At 46.5% G+C, this 12323-nt stretch overlaps 1 protein-coding gene across 3 annotated transcripts in view; it reads left to right on the top strand.

The window, feature by feature from the left end:
* The first annotated feature begins 5094 nt into the window (after positions 1-5094).
* Positions 5095-12323, top strand: part of GABBR1 (gamma-aminobutyric acid type B receptor subunit 1) — a 28231-nt gene continuing 21002 nt past the window's right edge. For 2 of the 3 annotated variants that reach the window (XM_027876292.1, XM_027876294.1), the window contains exons 1-6: positions 5210-5285; positions 5893-5968; positions 6378-6581; positions 7726-7911; positions 9057-9077; positions 10485-10657. In XM_027876292.1, the coding sequence (XP_027732093.1) occupies positions 5893-5968; positions 6378-6581; positions 7726-7911; positions 9057-9077; positions 10485-10657 (660 nt within the window). In that variant the 5' untranslated portion in view covers positions 5210-5285. Of the gene's footprint in view, positions 5286-5892; positions 5969-6377; positions 6582-7725; positions 7912-9056; positions 9078-10484; positions 10658-12323 lie in introns of all 3 variants that reach the window. The other variant, XM_027876293.1, reaches the window with a different exon arrangement.

Raw genomic sequence — 12323 nt, 5'->3', positions numbered from 1 at the left:
TGTATGAGTAATGCAACAGAGTCCTGCATCCAATGCCAGCAAGGGGACCCCTATAATCTTGTAATTAGTTGTCTGACCTCCTTGCTGTCTGTGTGCTGAGAGCTCAGGAAGTCCTCCGCTGTACTACTAACTCTATTGCCCCCAAGGCCTGCTGCTACTTTGCTTGGACAGAGCCTGACCTGGCTACACTGGACTGTGCTCCACTCTTACCTTGTTGTGACAGACCTTTCCTGCAAAACTTCTAAGTTGTGTTGGGCTGGAAAATTGTTTCACTCCATCCTTTTTGGGTTCTGCCACTCTATAATTCATTTTGAAGTATTATTTGAAGTTGTTTGGAGTAGAATTTGGGAGAATTCAGGTGAGTCCCTGCCTTTTCTCTGCCATCTTGGCTCTGCCCCTGCTTGTATACTTTTTTGTCATTCTCTTCTTCTGAGTTTGAGTCTTGAGCTTCCTTGCTGCCATAGTAGCTCTTTATGATGGGACTATTTTTTTGTTTGTTCATTCTTCAAGCCTACTTCTTCACTTTGAACTTTATGTTATTACTAGACTTTGCACATTTTGAGGGAAGTGGGGACATCTAGCCTGAGCTTCTGTTCCCTTACCTCCTTCTACTGTTTTCATAGCTCTATATGGGGTCCTCAAAGCTTTCTGTGCTCCCAAAGTGGTAGGATCCAGGAGGTGATCTGGTCACTGACCACCTTATCTAAGTTCTACAAGCTCCTGACACAGGTTTGGGTCTATTGGCTTGTTTCTTGTTGAGAGTTCCAATAGCTTGCCACTGGATTCAACCACTGTTGTCATGCTGGGAGGCTTTGCAGGTTCAGAGTGGTTGAACTGATGGCTCCTTTTTGGTCTGGAATGCTGCATTTTTCTCCTGGGCTCAGACCCACACAGCTACCAGGTGCTTCCCAGAACTTGTTTTAGGCTCAGTCACTGCCAGAGTCAATGCTTACTTCTGTTATTTTTCACCTTGGATGTTATTTTTCACCCTGGATCTGTGGCCCAACACTATGTGGTGGGAGGCACTCATTCCTGCACTTGCTCAGGAACTACCTGGGATCTCCTTCTGATGTTTTATCTGCGACCTCTCTCTGTCCCTGGGCCCTGGAATGCTCCCCTCTTCTGCTGCTGCAGCCATGAGCTCATGGCTAGAACTTCTCTCCAGTATCCACTGACCTCTATCCATCTCCTTCAGCTGCTCTGGGCTGGAAAAATGACTCATTATGACTTCTTGGCTTTCTTGATCAGGATTCAGTATGGTATATTTTATTGAGGAGGTATGGGGAGAGAACTGGACTCTAAAACTTCCTTTCACTCTGCCATCTTCACTAGATCTCTGCTTTTTTCTTCCCTACACCTCATTATAACCTCACTCTTTTTGTCAGTGACACGATTTATCTAGCTAATCTCTCATGTCCCAAACTTTAAGGTTTTCTTTGTCTTGGTTCTCTCTTTCTCATGCCAATATCTAGTTACTAATCTCTGTCAATACTACAGTCACAATATTTCTTGCACTCATGCCCTCACTTCTTTTTCCACTACCACTCTTGTCACTTTCCTAGGTTATTATAAAATCCTCATAAGTCTTTCATCTTTCATGTGTTTATTCTCTTCCCTCTCCAAACCATACTCTTCACAGTTTTAGCTTCCTTATGAGACAACTAGTTTTTGTACTTGCTAGAAAATAGTATAAAAGTAGTGTTTGTGAGTGTGTGTGTGTGTGTGCAATAAAGGCAGAAATATTTCCCAACCTCATTTACATGCAAATCAAGTAAGATCTTGGGATAGGAGATTTTATTGCCTTAACCTCTGTACAATTCCTGTAGCAATTTTTTTTGACTAACATCTCTTAAATAGGTTATGTGAATAGAAGTTTCCAATCAGGGATGTAACAAGAGTTAAAAGGAATTTAATCTTAAATCAGAATGTTGTGTGGAACCACAGAGTTAGAATCAACAATGGACATAATAAAAGTGAATAAAAAGAATGGACAATCTTAGCTTCAGGTCATTTTGTAGGCCTTTGTTAGTTCTCCTTGGATAAGTGTGGTGGCTTGAAGCCTTATGCTCTAGTTTAAATTTAATCTAATTTTCTGAAAATGCAACATTTAGAACCAAAATATTCAAATCAAGCAGTTTTTTTTTTAAATTTAAGCACACCAATACACAATAAACATGGCCTCTCTTTACCTTCATTATCTACAAAGGAACACTGAGTAAGTCTGGATAGAGGTGGACTGTATGGTCCTTCAATCAGGTCTAAGTAGCTCCTGGGCAGCAGATAGAGCAATTCCTATACTCTTTTCTAGATGGTCACACATCTGAGGTCCTGAGGGTGCTCCTCTTCTCATTAACTGCTGCCTATTATACAAATGTACAAGGAATTACTGCCTACTCTAATTGGGGCAGTTTGGTGGTGCAGTAGATAAAGTGCCTGCCCTGAAGTCAGGATGACCTGGGTTCAAATCCGGCCTCTGACATTTACTAGCTGTGTGACCCTGGGCAAATCACTGAACTTTGTTTGCTTCAGTTTCCTCATATGTAAAATGAGCTGGAGAAGGAAATGGTAAGCCACTCCAGAATCTTTGTCAAAAAAACCCCCAAATGGGGTCATGAAGAGTTGGACATGACTGAAAAATGACTTAACAAAACCCCCAGCATATCTTAATTAAAAGATTGTAAACCTGTTCTTTTGAGCTAGAGACCTACCCACTGCATCTTAGTAGCTGGGAACATAAAACCCAAAAGATGGCTCTGAAGGGCTGAAGCCCAACTAATATTAGAGGACAGCAGATCGATAATCACAAAACCAGCAGAGACATTCAGCTTGATGAAATCACTAGATAACATTAGGAGCTATGCAGCATTTGAAGACATGAATTGCCTCTGACACATGTTCCATATGTATGTATATTTACACATACACACATATATATGTATACGTGTCTATATGTTTGTATATATGCACACACATACATACATATCCTCTATGTATGTTTTCTGCAGGTATCCCTTTGCTCACTGGTAGTATGGTAACTTGTGGGAGTATATTTCATGTATTCTTATGGTGATTTTTTTCTTTGTCTTGTTATTTGTTATACTGTTTCACTAAATGTCATGTTCTTTGAACTGTGTACTTCCTGGTTGGCTTACAACAAGTAAAAACATTGATGAGGACTCATGAACTATGGTTTGGAGAGGATACTGATCCTTAGAGTGCCTTGAACTTAGGGTATTTTTTCTGGATGTCTACACATGGAAGTACCCCAGGTGTCAAAACATAGACCTTGTTATATCACTCCTCTGCTCAAAATCCTTCATTGTCTATTGCCTATCGAGGAGATGCCAAATACTTGAAGATTAAAATTTAAAGCCCTATATAAAAATCATTCAAGATCTTCTATAGTTTGGCATCACCATACCTTTCCAGATCTATCCAATACTATTCCTTGACACACATACAATGTTTTAGTCAAATTCTGTTTCCTTAAAAAGGCCCTGGCTTTTCTAATTTTATGCCTTCACTCATGTTGTTGCCTCATACTGGAATGGTCCCCCTCATTGTCTTTGCCCATTGAGTTCCCAATTCTGTTCCTCACTCCCTCCCTCCCTCTCCTCTCCTTTAACACTTACTTTAGAGGATCATAGATGTAGAACTGAAAGGAACCTTAGAGGTTCCCGGTCCAAACCTTTGTTTTACAGATGAGAAAACTGAAAGCCAGAGAGGTTATTGATTTGCCTGAGGATACATAGCTAACCAGCAACTGAACAAAATGCTTTGAACCCAAGTCCTCTGACTCCAAACCTGGTGTTCTTTTATTATTTGACACTTCCTCGAAGATCCATGAATTGTCTGATGCTTCAATTAGCAGGAATCTTTACTGTCAGATCTCATAGCATTTTTCACTTCTATTATACATATGACAAGCCACATTGTATTTATAGTTATTTATGTATTGTTATGCTTCTCTCCCCAACTAGATTATAAACTCTCCTAGGGCAGGGACTATGCTTTATCTAAACTTTCTAAGGATCTCAGAGATTTAGACAGTGCTTTGAACATAATGGATCCTCAATAAATGCATTTTGGGTGAATTTTTCTTGGTTTCTTTCTTCAATTCTCATTCAGTCACCAAACATTGGTTCAGTTTTACTTTGTATCCAGAACTTTGTTAGAGACTGTTGGAGCTACATAAAAAAGAAGTATAAGACGTGGTTTCTACTCACATGGAGTTTGCAATCTCTTTCCCCCTGTTCTGTGTTCTGTCCCCATTTATCTCAAAATATTATCCATTTTCTTCCATCTCTCTCTCACCTTTGCTTGAATTGCTGACTCTTTCAGTCTCCTGCCCTGTGTATATGTCATAGAATATCTGAACTGGAAGGCAACATTTCAACACAGGCTTTCTGACTCCAAATCTGGTACTTGTTTCATTAGGCTAGGTCGCATCCATCCCTGTGCTACCTGTTCCTATATCCATCTGTTCCTATACCTCTCCGTCTTTTCTTCTGGCATCTCTCCTTTCCCAGTTTACTTTTCTTGATCTCTTCTTTAAATCCTCACCCCACTCCCTTCACTCGTACAATCTCCATCCCTCACCCCTCTGTTCTACTCCCAGGCTTAGTGTCCTTCAGACCAACCCAGCTTCTATTTGTATGTATCCATCTCTCTTTCCTTCCCATAGTCTCTGCTTTCAGCCCTAGTCACTAGTCTCTTCTACCAATCCCTCAGCCTAATTTTCTTCTCTAGGTTGAGCTTGGTTTCTCTGTCTTATTCCCTGTTTTCGAGTGTTTCCTCCCATTTTTCAGCTCTTGACTCACAAAGCGGTTTCTCTTTGCCTCCCTCTCCCCACCTCTCTCTTCCATCACGGTGGGCGGTCCAGGGCGAGGCCGGGATCCGGGGCGGTACCCGGGGCTCCGGTTGTGGGCGGCGCCCTCTCCCCTGTCCCCCTCCCTGTCCTCCGTTCCACCCTCCCTCTTCCCTCCGCCCGGAGGTTCCCGGGTCCCCGGCGCCGCCTACTCTTTTCCCGGCTCCGGGCTCCCGCTACAGCCGCTGCCCGGGGGAAGGAAGGACTGGGGGGGTTGGGCAGAAGAGAGGGAGAGGAGGGAAAAGACCCCTGCTCGGCCCAGCGCTGTGTACTGGAGGCAGGAGGGAAAAGAGGAGGAGGAGAAGGAGAAAGGAGTTGGGGGGAGGGAGGAGCGGCCCGGTCTGGGGCCCTGAGGCCCGGGGAGAGGCGGGGAGCTGGGCCAGGGAAAGAGCCGGGTGAGCTGGGCCAAAGCGCCGAGGTAAGAGAGCGAAGGGCCTGGTGGGAGGAGGGCAGGGAAGAGAGATGGAGGAGAGGAAAGGACATGGGAGGAGATGGAGGAAGAAAGGGGAAAGGAAATAGGAAAAGAGGAATGGGGAAGGGGAGCAGGAATGGAAGGAAATACGGAAAGGTTGGGAGGGATTGGGTAGGAAGTGGGTAATAAGAGGCTAGAAAGAAGGTGAAAAATGAGGTAGGGGACAAATGGTGCGGAGGAGAAAGATGGAAAAGGGGATGTGGAAGATGCCGTATAGCAGATGAGAGTGGGAAATGGGTTCCCGAGGAGGGGGACGAGGGGGTACGGGGGTGATGATGGTAAGGTAGAGTCCCAAAAGGATGTGGGGTACCTAGGAAAGGAGGAAGAGGGAGGGGACATAATCTCTCTTCTCCTCCCCCTCAACCCGACTTGGCGCGGTGCTCCGCCTCTGCCTCCTCCACGGGGCGCTGTCCACACGTCCCGATGCTGAATCAAGCAGCAGCCAGGGAAACACTGTAGGACCTAGGACGGGAATGAAAGACAGAGCCGCACCCCGTCCGGTCCGCTTCCAGTGAGGTTCAGTTCTGTCCTAACCCGGGTGCCTCTTATCCAGATGCTGCTGCTGCTACTGCATCTCCTTCTTCCCTTGGGTTCTGATGGGGCCCAGAACTCCAACACAACCTCAGAAGGTGCACCTTTCTCTAAAATCTCTCCAGATACCTGACCACTCCCACTTGCATTTCCCTGTTTCCATGCTCTTACATTCACTATCTCAACCCAGCCCATCTGTCCCTTCATTTTAACTTAGCTCGGGGCAACCCATTTTGCCCTTTCCTTCTTACTATACTCCATTTCCTTTCCCCACCCTACTTGAACAACTCTCAATTCTTTCCCTGATCTTATTGGCTCCTTGTTAAACTCCCGAATCATAGTCAGTCTTTCTGTTCCCATCTTCCCTCTGGCCCCTCTTCCTAACCTTTAACACCACTCCCATCCCTCCCTCTATTCCCTCGTGACATTTCCCATTGATCCTTGCTCTCTTGCATCACGTTTCTTTAAAACTGACTACCTTTTCCCTTTCCCCTACATCTCTGACAGGCTGCCAAATTATACACCCACCATGGGAAGGGGGGATCCGCTACAGGGGCCTGACCCGAGATCAGGTTCGGGCAATCAACTTCCTGCCCGTTGACTATGAGATTGAGTATGTGTGCCGGGGGGATCGTGAGGTTGTGGGTCCCAAGGTTCGAAAATGTCTCTCCAATGGTTCTTGGACAGATATGGACATGCCAAGCCGGTGTGGTGAGTAAACTTGCAATGGCTCCTTTTGCCCTTCCTTTTCCTCAAGGAATCCTTCTCCTTCTCCCTCTCACTCTGCTCCCCCCAAACTCCTCGGCATTGCAATCGTGCAAGTAAGGATTTTAAATAAGATAAAAATAAATATTTAGAGAGCTGTGCTATGTGCTGTTAGGGATATAATGAAGTCATCAGCCTGTAGCATTCTTTCCATATTCTCCACATAGTCCATTATGACTATGGCTAATTGAATTTTTCTTATTTTACTTTATTATTGGTGGCACCTTACAAAAATAAATTCATAAATCCATAATTTATCCATCCCATCCCATCACACTCTTGGCTACTCCCATCTCCCAATGTAGCTACATATGTTTACTGCATCATGGTGCAGTAGAAAGAGTCCTGGATTAGGAGTTAGAGGACTTGGGTTCAAATCCTGACTGTGCCACTTGCTAACTGTGTTACTTAGGGCAATTCTCTTAAGCTGATTAGTCATCAGTTTCCTTATCTGTAAAATGAGGGCATTGGAGAGATGACCCCTAAGGTTCCTTCCAGCTCTAAAGCTATGGTCCTATGAACTTGATTTTAATATTAGATTAAGTAACCTTTGGGAGAGATGTATCTACTACTTATAAAAAAGAGAAATTGTTATTGCATTATCTATAACTTAATAAGTATTTAATTAGTATGTACAACTGAGTTTTAACTGTTATAATCAACTAAACTTCTTGAGAATAAGAACATGTCTTATTTTTCCTATTATCATGAGGACCTGGTATAGTTCACCACACGTAATAGCTACTTAAATGCTTGTTTAATAAATTAATATTTAGAAAGGGCCTCTCTCTGGTGTGCCTACAGATCTTGGGTTCTTTCTCTCTTGGGATCTTGTCCTTTCCTTTCCCCACTTACTTGGAAAGCATTCTGTCTGTGCCTCCATATTCCCAATCCAGTTTCTTTCCTGCTCATTGAAATGAAAGAGCTTTCTTCTTTGATCCATATATCAAAGGAGATACGTGGAATTATATGTATCAAAGGACAAAACTCATTATATATGTGTATATATGTGTGTATATATATATATGTATACATATATATGTATATTGTGTATACTTGCCTCTCTTTTTCTCTCCCCATTTCTTTACAGTACGTACCTGTTCAAAGTCTTATCTGACACTGGATAATGGGACAGCTTTCCTCAGGGGAGGGAACCGTCCAGCCCTGGATGGTGCCTGGGTGGATTTCAGATGTGACCCCGGTTTCCATCTAGTGGGCAGTTCCCGAAGCATCTGTGCCCGGGGACAGTGGGACACCCCGAAGCCCTCCTGCCAGGGTGAGGGGAACAAGCACTTGGGTGTATTTAATGACAACAATTTTTAGGGGATATGTCCTGAGTAGGGTTGGGTGGGGATGTATAGGGAAGAGGATATAGATGTTAGGAAGATTGAATGGGGGGGGGCGAGAGAGACTGAAATAATATTCTGTCCCCTCTTCCTATAACCCAGCCTCCACTCCTTTAATTACAACTTTGCTTCTCTAACTTTGTCCACCTCTGGGATTTATTCTTTTCTTTTTTCTTTACTCCTCATCTTTGACCCTTAACTTTTCACTCTTTCTCAATCTGTCTCACCTCACTCTTATAAATACTCCATTGTTTTCTCCATAGTCTTACTGTTTCTTTATGAGTTTCTCTTTATACTTTAAGGTTCTTTCCCCCTGCTCCCTGGACCCCATCTTCTTATTTTTGCCACCAAATTGCCTATACCATTCCCTGAAATATTCAGGTTCTACTTAAAAAAAAGATTCCAAAATTTAGAATGGGGAGGTTGGGCTGGGAGGGGAGTTGGGAAAAGGGAATATAACATTTGGGAGCCAACCTAGGAGGATAGGGATTTTACAGTAAACTTATTTTACTCACTCAAGCTTTTTAGTCCTTAGATCTCCTCCCTTAACCTCTTTCTTAAAGAGATTCTGGTGTTTGGTCCTCCATCATTCTCCCCCACTCCCACCCCACACACATTTTCTTCCATTCTATCGAGCCTTTACTCCCCCCTAGGGAAGCCTGTTCCTAAATCTTTGATTCCCAGTACCCAGGCATCCTGTTTCTTTGTCCCAGATTCCCTAACCTTATATACTACTTTCCCCCTTAAGATCCTGGTCTTACCCTTCAACCTCTGGCTCTCCTCATTGGACCCTAAATCCACATGATGCCCATTATTCCTTGACACTCAGCAATCTCAACCTTAGCTTTTGGCTCTCCTTCCCCAAACTCTGCTCTACTACTGAGAAAATACAAGTTCTGACTTCCAGCCCCAACTTGCTCTTATCCCCAGACACCCTCCCCTCCCAGAAACTCAGGCGTTCTGCTCTCCCAAGTGCTCGACTTGGACAGGTGTGGGGGGGTGATGGGGATCGGGCCGGGGAAAGCTGGGCATCAGTGATAACTCTTCTCTGCATCCTCGTCTTTCCTGCTGCCAGTGAAGAGAACCACATACACAGGTGAGACCAGAAAACCAATATTCCATTTAATGTGCTACCTTCCCTTTCTCTGCCCTAGACCGTGAGATCCCTTCCTCATTCTGCTCTCTTAGCCTCCTCTTGTTCTACCTGATTCCTATTCCCTCTACCAGTTCTTCCTATGGGTTGTGGTGTCCACTCCCATTCCACTGTCCCATCCCCCACTTCCAGATTCCCTGCCTCCCCTTATCTTCTCTTCCCTGATCCTATTCATCAAATGTCAGGATACCAGCAGGAGGACAGGGTGCATATCTTTCATCCCTCCTTTCATTTTCTTAACGACCCCTTCCTTTTACCCAGACTTTGCAAGTACCCTCACTGAAGTGCTCTCCTTATCCAAATGACCCCTGCCTCATTCTTCCTCAACCCTGTCTATCAATCTATAACACTAATCCTAAATACTACTGCCAAAGATCCCATATAGTTTGTCCATCACTTTCCTTCAACTGTACCAAGTCCTTTCCCCAATGTCCCATTTCTTTGCCCCCCAAAACACCCCCATCACTTCTTAATCCTCCAAATGCTCCAATATCCTTTCCCTAACTCCCTTCTCTATTCCAAATTTTCCTTACCATTCATTGATCTCTCCTTAAACCCTTCCCCATTCTGTGTTCCTAGCCTCCCACTCCATTCTCCTCCTCTACCGCCCTCTTCCCTTTCTCATCCTCTTCAACTCTTCACCCATCCCCCCTTCCTCTCCGTCACCCCCACCCCGCAGTCCATCCACCTTCCCTCCCCCACTTCTAGCGCCCCACCACGTCCCTTCCTCACCTTCTCTCACGTGCTCCCCTCCCTCACTCCTCTCCCCGCCTTCGGTCGCCCCTCTCCCCTCTCAGCACGCTGCAGCTCCTAGCTTCCTTCTGGACCAGAGCCCTCTTCTTTCCTTTCCCGCCCCGCATCCTCCCTTTCAATCGCCGCCCCTTGCGCCCCCTGCGGCCGCGCCGCCGCCCGTGACGTCAGAGCCCGCCCCCTCCCCGCCTCTTGCCCCTTCCTCCCCCCTCCCCATAGCTTCCTCCTCCTTCCCTCGCTCAGTCAGTCGGCTATAGGAGAGTTCGCGGCAACGGCAACGGGTGCGGCGGGGTCTTAGGGAGACCAGACCCTGAGTCCCCTCTCCCCTCCCTTTTCCCAAATTCGGGATGGAGACGTCTCCTCAGTCCCGATTCCCCCTCCGCAGCCCCCCCTAAAAAGTGTCTCCCCTGAGGTTCCCCACTCCTTCCCCCAAACAGCCCCCTCCGCTGGCCATGGGCCCGGGGTCTCCCTCCCTTAGGGTGGGTTGGCCGCTACTGGTGGGGGTGGTGCTGGTGGTGGGGGTGCCTCCGGTGTGGGCCCCTCACTCTCCCCCGCGGCCCGGGCTCCCGCACCCTCACCCGCACCCCCGGGCCCCCTCAGCCCCCTCCTCAGGCCGGCGCGCCGTCTATATCGGGGCGCTGTTCCCCATGAGCGGGGGCTGGCCCGGGGGCCAGGCCTGCCAGCCGGCGGTGGAGATGGCGCTGGAGGACGTGAACAGCCGCAGGGACATCCTGCCCGACTACGAGCTCAAGCTCATCCACCACGACAGCAAGGTAGCCCCCCGGGATGTGGGTGCAGGGGACAGTGGCGTTTGGGCTGGGGGCACTGCTCAGGCCAGGGAGATGTATATACCTGGGATTTAAGCTGAGACTCTAGCATCACGAGGCAGAGCCCAGCCCCCTCTTCCATGTGGGGGTATGGAGTTTCGGAGGACCAGAGGGTAGAGAGAGACTTAGGATCATCTTGAGGAGCTAGGGGTCCAAGGTAATCTACCTAAAAAAATAATCTGAATTTTCTCGTGCAGGGAGTGTGGGGGCATGGGAGGAAATGGTATATAAAGGAGGGGGAGGGGAGGAGAGACTTGGAGAAGGAAATAGTTTCGGGGTACAAGCTGAGCTTACACAATATCAAGGTAATTGTTATGATGTAGGAACCTGAGGTGGGGGTTGGGGCGATTTAGGCTATGAGAAGAAATAATGTACAAGGGAGAATGAGGGCTAGAACCATTCAGAACAGCATTGGGGTGGGGGAGACCCAGGGACATCCTGACCTAGAAACTCAGTGACACCAAGATAGACCTGAGGGTCTGGGGGAGTAAATATGGAGAAATACGGTTGTGGAGGGAGGTGTAAGAAGAAGGGTGTGGGGGTGGGGTTGGAATGGAAGTAGTTTCAGAGCAGGATGTAGGCTCAAACTCACTACCCTCCACTCCGGGATATCGCCTATGTAAGTGAGGGGGGGGGTCGGGGGGGGGGGGGGGCAGGGTACAGGAATGACAAGAAACCTTGGTGGTTATTAGGAACTAGAGATCATGATTATTTTTCTTAGCAGTAAGATAGTGGTTAAGAGAGAAATGGTGTTTGAAGAGAGCTAGGGACAGGGGCACAAGTTTATCCTCCAAGAGGAGAAACAATCTCCCATTCCCCAGCAATGTAGGGCATGTGACACTGAGAATAAAGATTTGGGGAGAAATTCAGGGACATTCTAATGGATTAGGCATACTCCATGACAGGTAACCCCAGATGCAAAGGAGGGTATTGGAGGTGTATGAAAAAATATGGGGAGAGGAGTAAAATGGTGTGCAAGGGGTAGAATTAGCTTAGTGATATCCTATATGACTCTGACCTTATGCTGATTCTTTAGGGTAGCAAAGTAAGCCCAGAGGTATGAGTCTTCAGGTCAACTTGAGTGAGGTGAAGAGCCTAGGTAGGGGCCATAAAAGAATGACAAAACCAACCATGGCCCTTGGCTAACCCCTGAGAAGATCAGATAACCCCAGGATACATGGAAAGAGCAAGTTAATACAAGAGAAGTAAAAAAGTACAGGGAGAGTTGGAGGATAGACAAAAAGCAGGGGGTAGGGGGGAGATCTCATTTAAGAGGTCATGCCGAGTATGAGATGCAAAACAATCTTGTTTGGAAGAGAAAGGGAAATAACTGGATACAGGAAAGAATCATGGTGAGGGATGGAATACAAGAAGATCCCTTCTGAGCCAAGATCACAGGGAAATGAGAGAGACCTGACTATGAGCTCAAATTCATCCACCATGACAGGTGATTCTCTAGAGGTGTAGGGGGAGCAGATGGGGGGACATGGGAGATGGAGCTAGAGGAAAAAAATAGAAGTGGAAGGTAGGGGGAAGGGGAGAAAGAAAAAAATGTTTTTCCTGACTACAAATCCAGATTCACTGCACTAGAGAGGAGAGGTAGGCTATGGGG

Source organism: Vombatus ursinus, unplaced genomic scaffold (genome assembly GCF_900497805.2).
Source record: "Vombatus ursinus unplaced genomic scaffold, bare-nosed wombat genome assembly UNPS02014811.1, whole genome shotgun sequence".
Lineage (NCBI taxonomy): Eukaryota > Metazoa > Chordata > Mammalia > Diprotodontia > Vombatidae > Vombatus > Vombatus ursinus.
The sequence above is the reverse complement of the archived record's forward strand: the minus strand, read 5'-3'. Positions and strand labels throughout refer to the sequence as shown.